Below are 15,112 nucleotides of genomic sequence, written 5' to 3'. Positions count from 1 at the left end.
ATGCCCTTTCCATGTCGTCCCCAATTCTTTGGATTTCATTTCCCGAATTTTTTTTTTCTGTTCTATTTCTTCTCTCTCCAAAACTGTGCCTAAAATTCACCTTGAAAACGGACAGTTCTGTGTCTGTTTTGCTGGTAGTAGTGGTGGTCAGCTTGAATCACCTGTCAGGGTTTGTATAGCACAGAGCTAACCTGACTAGCTCTGTTGCTTTTGACGTGGCCGGATCCTGCAGTTGTTGCTCCTGTGCAACACCCTTCTTATTAAAATACTTTTAGGGAAAGCATATCTTGTACAAATCAGCCCTTTTTGCTGTTGGTTCCTGCTGCAGCTTTGCACAGAAGTAAAACAAAGCACTAGAAATGTGGGGTAGGGAATGCTTCTAACCCCACTATGGAGAGGTTAGAGCCTTGATCCCCAAACTGTTTTGACATCAGTAATTATGTCTAGATCTGTAATTATAATGTTTTTTAGCCAATCTAGAGTATTCCTCTCAAGTACATAAGAGGCAAGAGAAAGACGCATAGTACAATGGAGGTATCTTGACTCCTTCCATGCTGCTCATCAGAGTGTATCTATACTATTTAGAATGGCAGTTTATTTTTATGAAGATTATCCTCTGTGATTACTTCTATCAGTAACATTTTGTTGCAATACAGCTGCGTGACAGTCATGATAAAATTTGTATCAGTTACAACTTTTAAAATATAACTGAATGCAGCACTGCAGGAAATAAAAGGACCAGAGGACTGAGAAGAATAACGTTCCTGTGTAACAGGATTTGGGGTTTTTTTTAATTGTTTTTCACAGGAACACAAGTGCTATTGGGAAGAAAGAAGCAGCCATGTACCATGGGCTGGAGCAGCACAGTGGCCTCTGGCTCTCTTGCAGATACAACATCAAGAAAGGCAATTGCAGCTGCTAATGATGCTTCATCAAAAAAGAGAGAGCGCTCCAAAGGCACCTCCAAATCCAAAGAGATCCAAGTACCAGGCATTCTGAAACCAAAAATGTCTGTCTCCAGTAGCGTGTGCAATATAAAATCTTCATCAAGCATCTTCTCAGAAGAAAATGTTCACAGACAAAACCAGCTCCTAAAAAGTAAGGTACAAATCCTACTGAGGTTGTTAGGAATATGGTTTTAATAATAAGATGAGATCAGTCTCTAAGAAAAATGTGAAATAATGGAAAGTCAGTCCATTTTTGTCCAGCTTTAAGTGCTGAGTATGAGTCATCTGGTGAGAGATCAATCAACTAATCTGACTGTATACATTGCTATGGTTAATAGAAAACAAGACTAAAATGAGAAAGATAGGCTTACTTTGTAAGTAGATTCAAGTAAATTTTGAAAGAACACTACAACTGTAGAGTAAAGCCTTCCCAGTCCAACCAAGAAACACCAGAAATGAGGTGATTTTTACAGCCTTGTTTTGATACCTCTCTTCTCAATCTGCAATACTTTTTTTTTGACACAGTTGCCTGAACCGTGCAGTGCACAGGTACAGCACGAGGTACTTCAATTGGAGTAACTATGATGGAAAAAAAGACATAAGTTTTAACAATTGATTATCAACAAGGTTTCAGTTTGTAAAACATAATTTGTTCTAGCGCAGCACCTGTTTGGATGTCTGAACTCCAGCACTCATTCAGATAGCCAAAACGGAGGTGGCTCAAGCAGCGGAATTTGTGCACGAGGTATTTTTGCAGAAGGCAACTGAGATATACTATAAATTAATTTGCCTTTAGCATCAGTGTTTGTGAGAAATTTACTCAGAGAATAACTTAAAAATGGTCAAATAGCCTTTTTTCTTGCTGGTTTACTATAGGCAGGTAGGCAAAATTTTTTTGTTATTGACTATAAAGCTACTGAATGTAACACCCATTTAGAATAGAGAAGCTTACATTCTGCTTTCCATGCCTGGAAAGTGCCTCAGTTTTACTAAAGTTCATCATCCACTGAGATCTATCAAAGATAATCAACACCACTGTTGATCTGGCTTATCAAGGAATTTAATTTCACGTTCACAGGTTTCAAGTGTTTTTTTTCCAAATTGTTAACAAGAACAATATTAGGGAGGAAATACAGTTGAGGCTTTTATAAGGCAAATGTACCCAACACAGATCATTTTACTATTTTTTTAAGTACAAGATAATATGTACAATATGTCATAAAGAGGAAAATATTTTAAGTTTATTGTAACCAAAAATTGAAATAAAACAGTAATGGGCTTTATTCCCAGATATTTAGTTCTAGAAATCAAATTATTTGGCAAGGATGTAGTACTCCAGTGTGACTTCTCAAAATACTTCGTATGAAGCTCTTCTGAAGTTCCTTTTTCTTTTATTTTGGATTATTTCTGTTCTCTGAGAAGCTTGTCAAGTCTGATTTTTGAGCACATAGCCTCTTTTGGTCCTAATTTGTGCAGGGATTATCAGGCGTAGAGCATACATAAATGTAAGTGTAGGAAAGAATCTCAATGGAGAACTTTGTGTATTTGACAGCTTTCACAATAGCATGCAACAATGTGTATTAACCCTTTGTTTATTATTTTTAATGTCTTTCCACTGGCTAATGAATATATAACAATGACAGAAAGCAAAACTGTCTTATCAGCAAACAAAAAAACACGACCAGTGTTTGTGAAAGCCTCCGTCTGCTCAAAGAGAAATGACATGTGATTGAGATCCATAACAATACGTTATTTCCTACAATACATGCAGTAAATTGAAATGAACTCAAACTGCAAGTTGCAGCCTGATATCATTTGCTTTCCGTGATGTAACAGTGAAGCGTCTCGCTTTTGGGAAGCGAATACCAGCAAAGGGAGCTAAGCATCCGAGTGGTTTAATTATGCTTCAATGTGATGTCTGGCTTAATGTGAAAGATATTTGGGGTGTCACAGGGCAGTGAGTAGCACCTATGATTAGATTTGATCTATTCTGTTTAATGAGGCCTATTAATAATACCTTGGCATTCTTATTTCAGAAATTGCCCTCTATGTCTAATGAGGTGGAGAACCCAATAAAAAATTAACCGTGCACTCTTAATGAACTTTTAAATCTCTCAAAGGTGATTACGAATTCTGTGGTTCAAGTGACAAAATAAAGGAGTGTAAGGAGGAGGATGAGTGGGAGCGAGCCAGCAGGGTAACACTATCCACAGCTCTCCTGCCAGATGTTACTCGTGAGAAAAACGACATGCTCATCCAGCCAGAAAACAGCTCCCAGGCTGAGAAAATTCCACCAGCCCCCCGGACACTGCGGGTAAAATGTCAATTTGTTCTTATTGTTGTTCTTAATATGTGAATTTATTAGTAGTAGTACTATTATTTTCCTTTCTTCTTTTTCCCCATTTTCCCTTTTATTTCATTTTTTCTTTTTTTTTTTCTTTTTTTCTTTTTTTCTTTTTCCCATGGATGGTGATTGCTTCCTTGGAGGTGGCTGAGAGCAGAAGTTCGCATTGCTTTGATTTTTCTCATTTCCAGTGAAGTTTTTGTAGCTCGCATCAACTAGTAAGACTTGCTTGGCTGCCTGGTTTTAAAGGCTGCCAATCCTAAGCCCCACCTGCCATTTGTACAGAGGAACATGGTGAAAGTTTGAGAATTCACAAATTTCCCAAAGACAATTTTGAAATTGTACCTCAAGAAAGTGAATTTCCCACCTGTGCATGACGTTCAGAGTTTCATGAGTTGGCAGCCTTAGGTACAGAGACGACCCCAGGTTGATACCAAGCCACAGCAGCAGATATGCTTTCCTGCCTTCTCCTCCAGCATATGTTTCAGACCCGTCTCACTCCTGTCTTCTGTCCTAAGACATTAAGGAGCTTTTGACTGGAAAGCATTTTCTTTCTGGATCATCCATTAATAGATCTACATGAAAATCTAAATAAACAGGAAAGTTTGTGAACTGTCAGTGACAAGCAGCTACAGCAATGGGGTGAGACAAGGAAATAGGCAAAACATAAAGAATTTGAATCTGGATAACATAAAAATATGTAATTCAAAACCTTTTGGATAGGTTCTCTTAAAGTTGGGTTTTTCCCAGAAATATTCTCCTTTGCCTCATCTGGAAATATCACACCAAGGCAGCTTGCTAACTGTAAAAGGATATAAAGACAGAAAGGAAGGCAGTTTGCTAACTTTCATACAGACAAGCAATCATTTTCATCGATAATCTCTTACTGAACCCAGTTAGATGCACACTGTATTTTTTTCCCCCTTCCTTTTAAGTCTTTAAACGAAGTGATTTCTCTGTTTCATGTAGGAAGCACTAGAGATCCATAATCCTCAGTTCATTTCCCGTTCGCAAGAAAGGCTGAAGAAACTTCAACATATGGTCCAGCTGAGGAAAGCCCAACAGAGCGATGTTCCTGCAAGCAACCAAGGAGCGCTCATTCGCAAGCTTTCCTCAACATCCACTTCCAGCAGAAAAAAACAATGCACTGTTCCTCACCCGCTCAGTGGTAAGCTGAATAGTGACCAGTAACAGGCCTGTAGCTGTCTTTGAAATCTTTCCATGTGTGCAGTATTTCTGTATTAACTTTGTGGAAAAAAAAAAAATAAGACCCTCTGCTCCTGTTTCACCCCACCAGTGCTCCAGCATCTCTCCTAATGGTCAAAGCAGAAAGACTCTGAAGGACAGATGGGCTAGTGGGGATGCGGTGTTTTCTGTGGTCTGTGGCCGTGGAAGGAGCCTTCCTTGGGGACTTTTCATCCTTGTCCTGTGCAGGCGTGTTCTTCAGCATGATGCAAGTTGCCACTAGTTGTAGAAGTGAATGGCATTTCATACCTCTCACAGAAAGACCAGTTTAGGGAGAGAAGTGACAGGTAGAGAGGTGGTATTTGTGAGTCCCAGGTTGGTATTCTCAGCAGTTTCAGGTGTGGACTTGCCGTTTGACTTTGCCCTCACCAGCTGGGCTGGTTGCGAACGAAAGCTTGTCTGCGCAACAGCTACATGCAATGCATCCAAACTCTGTGATTTCTCAATTCAAGTTGATCAGGTTGTTTTATTGCCACAGTGGTAAACAGACTCGATATCCAGTGAATAAAACGTTTTTCTTTGAGAAGCTCCCTCACAATAGCACCTCTGTAAATATGATGTGGGAAAAGAAATCTTTTATGGCCTCAAGACTGGGAAGCACATGTATTTTGCTCCCTGGAGAGTGAGATTTGGTGCAGGAAAGCTGGATGCAGTCCTCATCTCAGGGCTCTTGGCATGCTTTGCACTGGAGAATACTGATTTATAGAATCATAGAATTATTTGGGTTGTAAGGAACTTAAGAGATGATCTAGTTCCATCCCCCCTGCCACGGCAGAGACACCTTCCACTGGATTAGGCTGCTCAAAGCCTCATCCCACCTGGGCCTTAAGCACCTCCAGGAACGGGGCTTCCCTGGGCAACCTGTTCCAGTGCCTCAGCACCCTCACGGTAAAAAATTTCTGTCACTAAATCCATGTCATTTGTTATAGTATGATGGAAACTACCTTACATCAGATACAAAATAGAGTTTTATAGTAAGAGCTAAATAAGCATAAGCAAACAAAGCACAAAGTATGAATTATATTTTGAAGACTTGATAAACTTCATTCACCACTTCAGTTATCCAAGTTTATTGACTGGGTTTTAGACCTCTTACGGCCGTGCTGCCCCACTGTTGCACCAGCAAACCCTCCCAGAAGGCAGTGGGAAGGGCCAGGAGTCTGTCATATATATTAGAAGCCGCAAATATCTCTCCTTTGTTTGATCATCTTCAAAAGTCCCACAGACCACTCTGCAAATAATTTTCAATAGAAAAAAAAAAAGGTTAAGCATCTTTCTCCTTAATTATAATTAGAGATTAATCTTTATGCTTGTTTAATGAGTAATAAAAGCATAATATTGAAATATATTCATTAATTATTCAAGTCAATTACTATTTCCCTCTTAGTGGTTGGTCATTAAAGATAAATTTATCTGAAGAGAATCTTTAGTTTCTGTAACTTGTCTGCCTTCATGGAGCCACATGTAATTTTCTGTTTGTGAGATGTTAATATTTTTATAATGACAGAAGTGTCACAGGTTTGTTATTTATACATGAGTGTAATTAATAGTGGAAAGCCAAGATCCCTGAACAAGAACAACTGTGTAGGCTGCAGTTCAGAGGGCTGTGTAGGAGCTCTGAGTGCTGGAAATTGGTATTTTGGGACTTCTCCTGGTGGATACTATTGTGCAGAAGTATTAGTATCATTAATGAGTCCCAGGGTGGGGGATCTTTTTTTCCTACAAATGCTCCTGAACTTTTGTAGTTGTAACCCCTCTTGCAGAAGAGACAAGAGCTTCCCCCTCATGCTCACCAAGGGCTGCCTGTAGCATTCCCATGTCTCTGTTGGTAACACCAGGGTCACCGCCTAATCCTTCTGCCTGTCCCCAAAGCTAGAAGGAGGAGAAATTATCATTTGTTGTCATCATTATTATGTGTTCTCTGGAAAAGGCATTTTGGTCTGTAAAATGTGCTTTTAAAGCAATGAAGGAATTTGTATCATGTTTTACAAAATGAAAGTAAAATTTAATAGAAATGCAGCTGTAGTCTAAATAGGGAATGTGAACAGTTCCATTCACCGAGATGGAAAGCAGACATCAAAATCCCAGTGATTTGAGGATGCCGCTTCACAGTATAGCCTGCTAGAAGGAAGGCTGTGGGTACAAGCAGAAATGTCACCATTTGCTTTGTCGCTGCACATGGCCTCTCCATGCATACATATTTCAGTTGGATCTAGTGAGAACTGCTGTTAAATTCTTTTTTCCACCAAAAAACACACAATAGTATTCCCTCTTTGAGGTTTTGTCAGATCCAATGACTGATCCAGCTGGTCAAACAGTGCTGTCATCAGCTGGGCTGGCACAGGAGAGGCTGGATGAAGGGTGGGAGATGGTGAGGGAGAGCAGCACCGCCTCCCTTGGCACCAGCATTTCATTTTTATGTTTACAATGAGACCATACTCTTCCCAAAGAGAGCTTCCAGGCTGCTCGTGAGTCGCACCCCTGCATAGATTACATTGAAAGCTGTCTGCCAGCCAAAGCTGCCTAGGCAGAGGAAACACGGCAAGGTTCATCCCTGACTATGTTTTTCAAAGCCAGCTTTTCGAGTGGTAGAGAGTGTGGGATTTAAGCAGAACACAAATTGGCCAGAAAAGGAAAAATATCCTAATGTTTGTGTCTGTACACCCAAATACAGCAAGTTCTGAATGCCACCTCTATCTCTGGCTATAGCAGGCTGTGAGTTGGTCATGGTCCAGCTGCAGGTCGGTGTGCCACCAAAGCAAGGGACAAGGGCTGGTGGCTGAGGCTCAGTGCTGTGTTATCACAGACATTGTTTTCCAGGGTATGGTCCAAGTCGTCAGTATGCACTGGGCAGGCAGTAGCAGAGGGCACAGACCTGCCTTACGTCCTCCCTATGGTGACACGTATGTTCCTGTAGTCATCCGGAAGCCTTGTCTGTTGCTGTCACTTATGAGGCCAAAACAGACATTAGACTTCATCCTTTTTTAGAAGTTGAAGAAACTGGGCACTAAACACTTCTGCACACGCAAATCAGTTACTTTGCCACCTACCCATAGCCGTGGGTGTTTTATTTGGTAGTAGTACTGGTTCTTCCTGTACTAGTACTGGTTCTTCTGTTCTCCTTGCTAGTCTAAAAAAATCTCAGCCAAATGCAGCCCCCTTGGAGGTTTCTTGGTTTTAGGAGGCAGGCTGTTCTTTCATAGCAACACACATTGAAACAAAGGTTGAAATTAAGAACCCAGCAGAGTAAAATGATTACTTGCTTAAGTATACGGCATTGTACTGATGGCACCCCTAGGCTTCCAGGTGTGATCCTATGGTTGTTTTTTTTCAGTCTAATAGTTTTCTCCTTTCTCTTTTATTTTTTTTTTCTCTTTCCTGATATCTTTGGGATTTGTGGAGGTAGGCGTCTTTATGACTCTTAGGTTCATAGGACTCATTGTCAACACAGCCCTATCCATTTTCCAATGGCCTTTTTTGTAAGGGCAGGTTGGCTGATGAGTTTCATTTCCCAAAACAGCGATCCTAAGGACGAATTATTAGCATGTTTGTGGCTAGGGAAGAGTAGAGTGTCTCTGTTCAGCCCCAAGGTACTTGCAGACCAAGTTGCTCCACCATTTTTGCTGCAAGAAGTGGCAATAATACTTATCTGATTAGTTTTCCACCACCAGAGGACATTCCCTGCCCCGTTCCACATGTGCCCACATAGGAATGTGGCACAGAGCAGGAAGAGGTGGGACCGTCCCTCTTGGGTAGCAGCCTATTTTTATGCAAGTGTAAAAGGGAGTTAAATTGCAACCTAAGATGTTCCCCTCTGTGCGCTTGACAAGCTTACTTCAGTTATAGCTCTCTGAAATAAGCTTCTTACATTGGCTTCACTCTGGACCTCAAGATTTTATTTCAGTAAAATAATTTGCACCCAGAAAAAAACCCAATGACCTTCAGGTATTTTTCTCCACCTGAGATTATTTTATCAGACTAAAGTGTCTTTATTGATAATATGAAATTATTAGTTTGCACAGTTTCCCAATGTTTTGGTGGTGTTGTTACAACTTTAGATTCTTGTAGGAGAAAGAAATAATTGGCATTTAACATCATTTCCATATAAATACCAACATCTGTGCAGTTTCCATCTACCTTTCTATCCTCAAAAAGACCAAGTTGTGTACTGTTTTTAATTGTAATTCATGAGCGGGACTTTACGAAATGTGGAAAGTAATCTTGGAAAAAGGAAAATGTTTGTCCTGCAGAAGGTTTTATTGTTACAAGAGCACTTTGAAGGCAGAGAACCTGCGACTCTCACGCTAGCCTTTGTGCCGTGTAATGTGTACTGCTAAATTTCGAGTGCTAATTAGTCCAAGACAGACTACTCTGCTGTTGACTATGTCGAACAAATTAGAGATCCCACTGTGACGAACTGAATAGAAACAATGTTCAAATAACTGGATTTAAATCTCAAAAACCGTAATGTAATTACTTCAGTGACAGGACTACCAGCTGTTTATAGGCCTTTAAATCTGCATAATGAACAGCCTTGTGATCTTGGTGTACACAGGCACTTTCAGAGGTTTAAAAAAATTTCTCAGGCACATATGGTTTTTTCATACCTTCCATTTTCTTTTCCTTTGGGAGGGTGTTGCTTCATTGGAAACGGCAATCTAAGTTGAACATTACCATTCAACCCCTACTGTGGGGCCTGCTGTGTTTCTCTGGGTTTGTATCCAAATCCGGTATCTTTAACAATATTTTGGAAACAAGTTTATACCTCCTCAGCTATGCATTTAAACCTTTCCAAAAAGCTTTATTGTAACTGCAGAAGCCTGGAGGGTGAGGATTGCTGTTTGTTTGTGTTTTCAAGGAGTTGGTTCCTTGAGAAGCTCTACACCAGGGAGGGCTTTATTTAGACACGAAAGGGAGGAGAAAATGGCAGTAAAACAATTTGCAATAAACGTGCATCTGACGAATCCTGCAGCCACTAACACCCACCTTTGCAGTCTTCAGATGCTGATGAGATGTTTTCAGCCACCAGCCTGCTTTTTTTTCGCGTGTGACTTCAGTTGTGCCTTTTCTCAGGTTCATTTTTGCCGTCAAAACTCACAGCTAGCAGTAATGCCACCAATCCTGTTGGCACCTGGCCACTTGGTTAAGGTTGAGAGCTCTGAATAAAGACCAAGCTGTCATCAGGTAATTGAATTAGCAAAAGGAATGACCTATTTTTATGCTATTATTATTCATCCCATTGATTAGAACAGTGCCTATGAGTCAGCAAAACGTAGGAGCACATTGCAGGTCGCTGGCAGTGGGTGACACAGTCTCTCAGGAGACTGATGCTCAGCCTCACTGTGATGACAGAGGAGGAGGTGATGCAGTGAATTACGTGACTGGCACTTCCCCTCCATGCCCTCATCCTTGCAAAGGAGGGGAATTGCCAACCTCTGTGCAAGGAGGGTGGCAATAAATAGGAAAATCTTGAAATACTAAGAGCTTTTTTGGTGGGGATGATGACAGTGCTGAAACAATGTGCCTTATAATGAGTGACTCACAAAGGTCAGTCAGTTTGCTGGGGGGTTATTTCTTTGCAGTCTTGAAGCAGCCGAACAGAAAACTGAATTTTTGGTGATGGTCTTGTTAATCCAGGAGTAGAAGGTCTGATTTCACCCATTATTAGAAATTGAAACCAAAGAAGCCAGGATTAAGAAGCTGGTGCAAATTTTACCAAAGACTAAATTAATATTTTGATGAATTTACCAAGAGCTGTCATTGCTTCTTTATTAATCGCTATTTTTTGAAATAAATTTTATGCTTTTCAAGATTACATACTCTAATCAAACATGGATGATTTAGAAAGGCCAAGTGAGATGCTCATTAATTTTTTTTCTAGATGAAATCCATGAATTTTGAAATATCATTTGGGCAGAGGGGACTACAATCTCCTGCATCACGCCCTAAATTAATTTAGAATTAAAATGTTTTCATAAACCTGCGAACTTTACAGCTTCTTTGGAAATTCTAGTAATGTCTTCCACTGGAGGATCAGAAGCTTCAACAGCCACAGTGTAAGGCATAGCTGAATGGCTGGAAAGCCCATGAACCACCCTTCTGTGGGTCAGTTTGGGTGAAGGACAACTTTTGAGCTTCAGTATCGCACTGAGATGAGTGGTAAGTCCAAGCAGTCTTAACATCAAACCTTTAACTAATGGACTATTGTATTTTTGATAAATAATACTAAAACATCATCTGTTGATTGCAGCTGAAGTAATTCATTGCATGAAGTCATTGAGACACGAAACGTGCAAAAGTTTGGGCAGCACCCCTGGGTGTAGGCATTCATTTATATTCCGTGGATGAATGCCTAGTCAAGTGCTATGGTCATGCTAAGTGAATACTACCTTGATATTTATCTGAGATTCAAGGATAATTTATTTTTAGGAGACTGTTGATTTAAAAAGCAGTGTTTAAAAGAATCTTCTTTATCTTAAGACTTCTCTAGGCAAATGGGCATTTGGTGAATAACATTTTCAGTTCAGTGAAAAATGAGTTTAATTGGAGATCCAGCATTATCAGTGCTTTGCATTTCAGGGACTGGCAACACATTCTTAAATACACATTTTAGCTCCTAACAAACTTCGAAAATTCACATTCATATAAGCGGAAAACGTATGTATATTGTGACAGGCGGAGTTCAACTTTTGATATATTTTGCCACTCTCTTTCCTTTTAAAGTGTTTCAGTGATTTAGTGTTAAATAGGAAGTCAGGATGGTTCCAACAAAATCATGCTATCTGTGCTCTGTCTAAACATTTACTAACTTCCCGAGCAGGAAAGTTACTCATCCTGTCTGAGGTGCAGTTTAGCTTTAGTTAATATGTTCCAACGATGACCCATTTACCTTCCATTACAACTTGCTGGAGTGGCTTTTTCCTCCCACTACGGAGATGTCAGACCAGCACACAGTGTTTGTGTAAATACCAGAAGCTCAGTTGTTTCACAAGGTTTGAATGAAACACCAATAAAGTGTTTCACGAAACACCAATAAAGTGTTTCACGCCTATCTGTTTATATCCTTTCTTAACTATGGTGCATTACTGGAAATGCTGAACGTCTGCTTTGAAATCCCTTCTTTTCTATCATTCAGAATTGTTTTCTCCAGAAGTAATGCAGGGCTATGAAATTTGATAAGAATTTTGTTAAAATGCAGTTTAGAAGGCTATCAACCTAGGGAATTGTCCACCTTATGCCCTACTTTGATCTTCACTTGGTAGGAAAGAATATTAATTCAGTTTTTCATTATGTGTGTGGCAGGTTATTATAGCTCTGAATGTGTGCCGCTTTTCCACTTTGAAATATGCTTTCCTCTTGGCATTGAATGTTAACAAATACTTTAAATGCACATATGTTTTTTATTCTCTCATTTGTGCAAATTTTTATTTAACTTGCAGTTAATTTTTGAATTAAAATCCATCAAGGATTAGTTTTATTTCTGCTTGATGCTAGCATGTGATTTTTTTCTGATAGGTGACCTGAGAGTGATCCGAGAGATACTACGCGAATATTTAGCCATAAGTGTTAACCTTTTGACTCCAAGCTGCTTCACAATGGGTATTTTTACAACTAAGGTAGATTTATTTTTTTTTTAGGAGGATTTTCTGCCGAGTCTCTTTTTTAATCCTTCCCTTCAAAGCTACCCACACAGCCACACACCTAGTTCCAGGCAGAATAGCAGGCAGCTATGGGTCTGATGCTCTTCAAGACCTTTTGTGTGCCATCAGGAGAGGATTATTCTGGAGAAACAACCGTACTCTCCAGCACCCACACAGTGCTCGCTCTCTGTGTTTCTTCCCACCAACTCAAGCACAGAGGTCAGCCTGTCTTAGCGTCTGATGGAAAAAATACAGATTAGCTTGTCACATTGTTTACAAGATAGGTCGCAGGCCTGCAGATCCCCAGTTGGGCTTTTCATCCTTTGTATGTTCTGGCGTCTACACGCAGAGGTCTGGAAATGTTAATGTGTCATTAACAGCTTTTACTTAGGAAAAAAAACAAAGGGATCCCTAAAACAAGTAGGTTTGTTCTAGAAATCCTACAGCTGAGAATTCCTAGAATGAAAGTTCATAAATTTGAGAGGATGTCACTCTCAATGCATAGGAAATCATACAAAACTCAGTCTCAGAACGTGTCAGCAATGCCAGCTGATCCTATTGCATCTGGGGAGAAGTCTGATTTGACTTAATGCAGGAGGGCTTGGTGCAGGTAGAGCAGTTTTATTGGGGTTTTATTTCCAGTGCTCTTGGCTGCTCTTCTGTGCCCATGCAAGGAACTGGTTAATACACCAGGGATCTTGTACTGAGGACCATATTACCACACAGACAGAAAAGATGCCTGAATTTGCTATACAGCATGAAATGCCTCCTGTTTTTCTTTTAGTGCTGCAGAGAACCGATAGTGATAGCTTTATATGATTTCAGACTACTCCCACACCATTCTCTGGGTTAGAGGACATATCTTGTGGGAAGGGATGCATCCTGTAGTCCTGAGCTGTCAGAATGAGGTGTACAACCTCAAGCAGCAAGGGACTATGCTGAGGCTGCTCTGAAATGTGCAGGGATCCACACCGGTCCCAAAAAATCAATGGTCCTGGACCTTTTCTTTCACCAGGACTGTTTAGGTCACAGGCAATCTGCTCCCTTAAGTTTCAGGGTTATTTGGGCAGCAATATCACCCAAGTGTTTATTCCTTTTAAGTTAATGAACATGTAAACGAACATAAAAACACTAATAAATAGAAGGCAAATTATATTTTCCTAGCAAATTGACCATGTTGCTTGTGTGCACTGAAGGTCTAATAAGGATGATTAAGTGTAGACAACAGTTGAGTGGAGAAAAGTTAGTCCTCAGGCCGAGGAGGCTTCACAGCCTCCACCTGCTTTCTCAGTCTGTAATTTGAAAACTGTACCAGTTCAGAATAGGAATTGCTGCAAAGCTCTCTTTTTTTTTTACATTGAGGTACAACAGTGATCTTAAAGGACATGTAGCGTTTTGCTGAGAAACACGGTAATCTGAGTACAACTTTCCCTCTGGGTGTAGCCCCGTAAGCTGCTCGAGGCTGTTGTTGCCAAAACATCTCCCATAAATATCTCTGAAACATTTGCTGTCTTCAACAGGGGGAAAGAAAGCTTGGTGGGGAAAGGGTTTTTCCTGGGCAGCGGTCACTGTGTCTGCTCAGGGCGAGCATCTGCTCTGGGCAGTTCTGGAACAAATTATTCTCTGTATTTACTTCTCTGCCTTGATTATTGTGTTTTGTCTCTTCAGTGAGATGGCAGAAAGAGGCCGACGCGGTGCCTGCTGCGATGTGACATGTATTATGTCTTCTAAACTTCCGTGGAAAATGGAAGTGCTAAAAAGCTTGCATGTATTTTTATCTTATACATATGTTCTGCAAACATACTGGCAAATACTTTTGATGTTCAGATTCCTGTTGACTACGCAGGGCATCAAACCCCTCTCCTCAGTGCCCCAGGGAAACCACCTCGACCTGTCTGGGTGTAGGCAATGCTCTGGTCATCCTTGTGTTCAGAGGCCAGAACGTAAACCCGTTTCTTTTATTGATCTGCACTGAGAAGCTCAAGTTAAAACTATCCACATACCTATGTGTGTCAGGGCAGCAGCTCACGCATCACAGCGTTGTTCCTTTCCCTCCTCTGGATGTGTCTTGCTGTATGGAGAGGGACCCTCCCGTTTCTCCCATCTCTCCACTTTTTCTTTCATTGTCCTGGTGTAAATCTAAATAACGTTACCTGTGAAGGCAGCAGTCCTCTCCTCCCTGGTCAACATGGTTAGACACAGTCTCCTTCATCAAGAATTAGTTCTGATTACATATTTACTGGCTTCCCACCTTGTACAAATGCCATCCCTTCCTATTCAGAAACTGTTTTTGCAAGGAAGGTGTTAAAATTACCTATTCCTGACACTCACCTACTGCTAAGATTGGTAATTATTTTCCTGTATTCAGGGAAATGCTGATTGGAATTATCACAGATATCTTCATATTTGCTCAGGAAAGAGTAAGATAATTTTTCTCCTCCCAGTGCTTGGCATAATTATTCACAGCCCTGTAGGATGGGTGTAAATTGAATCAGAAATGATCGTACCAGGGTATGTTCCCAATGCTTTTCAGCTGAGGATGCAGCCAGTGTGTGCAAATGCAATTGCCTTCATGTGGGGAAAATTGGTTGCTTGATACAACAGTAATCTGCACTGACTCTTGGTGTCAATAAAGTGGGTACGCAGCTGAAGGTGACAAAGAAAAAATTTATGTGCATTTAAAATATATGAGCTTTGCAGTGAAGCTGGTTGCTATTTGTCTTATCAATTCTTCCCTTTCCATACTAGAGCTTTAGGAACAAATTCAGATCCAAATAAAGTTGTTGAATGTCTTTTCATTGACCTATGGAGATTTGAATCCAGCCTTAAGCCATCAAAAATATAATCAGAAATATCATATCACGACTACGTGGAACATGCCATTTTAAAATTTCGGTAAACCCAGATTCCTCCAATATTAACTTTATTTTCCCTTT

At 40.4% G+C, this 15,112-nt stretch overlaps 1 protein-coding gene and 1 long non-coding RNA gene across 6 annotated transcripts in view; one reads left to right on the top strand and one right to left on the bottom strand.

The window, feature by feature from the left end:
* C7H10orf90 (chromosome 7 C10orf90 homolog) overlaps positions 1 to 15,112 on the top strand; it is a 102,148-nt gene that overhangs the window by 82,797 nt on the left and 4,239 nt on the right. For all 3 annotated transcript variants that reach the window (XM_054070964.1, XM_054070963.1, XM_054070965.1), the window contains 3 exons: positions 808 to 1,098; positions 3,068 to 3,261; positions 4,261 to 4,459. In XM_054070964.1, coding sequence (XP_053926939.1) covers positions 808 to 1,098; positions 3,068 to 3,261; positions 4,261 to 4,459 — 684 coding nt within the window. The remainder of the gene's footprint in view (positions 1 to 807; positions 1,099 to 3,067; positions 3,262 to 4,260; positions 4,460 to 15,112) is intronic.
* LOC128852658 (uncharacterized) lies at positions 1,130 to 15,107 on the bottom strand. 3 transcript variants are annotated; one of them, XR_008450626.1, is made up of 4 exons: positions 12,238 to 15,107; positions 9,523 to 9,694; positions 3,659 to 3,878; positions 1,130 to 1,526 (listed from the first exon to the last, which is right to left on the bottom strand). It is a non-coding gene; the product is annotated as an uncharacterized LOC128852658 (long non-coding RNA). The 3 variants fall into 3 exon arrangements; XR_008450625.1 differs by lacking the exon at positions 1,130 to 1,526 and having other exon boundaries at positions 3,452 to 3,878; XR_008450627.1 differs by lacking the exons at positions 1,130 to 1,526; positions 3,659 to 3,878 and adding an exon at positions 4,809 to 5,767.

Source organism: Cuculus canorus, chromosome 7 (genome assembly GCF_017976375.1).
Source record: "Cuculus canorus isolate bCucCan1 chromosome 7, bCucCan1.pri, whole genome shotgun sequence".
Lineage (NCBI taxonomy): Eukaryota > Metazoa > Chordata > Aves > Cuculiformes > Cuculidae > Cuculus > Cuculus canorus.
The sequence above is the reverse complement of the archived record's forward strand: the minus strand, read 5'-3'. Positions and strand labels throughout refer to the sequence as shown.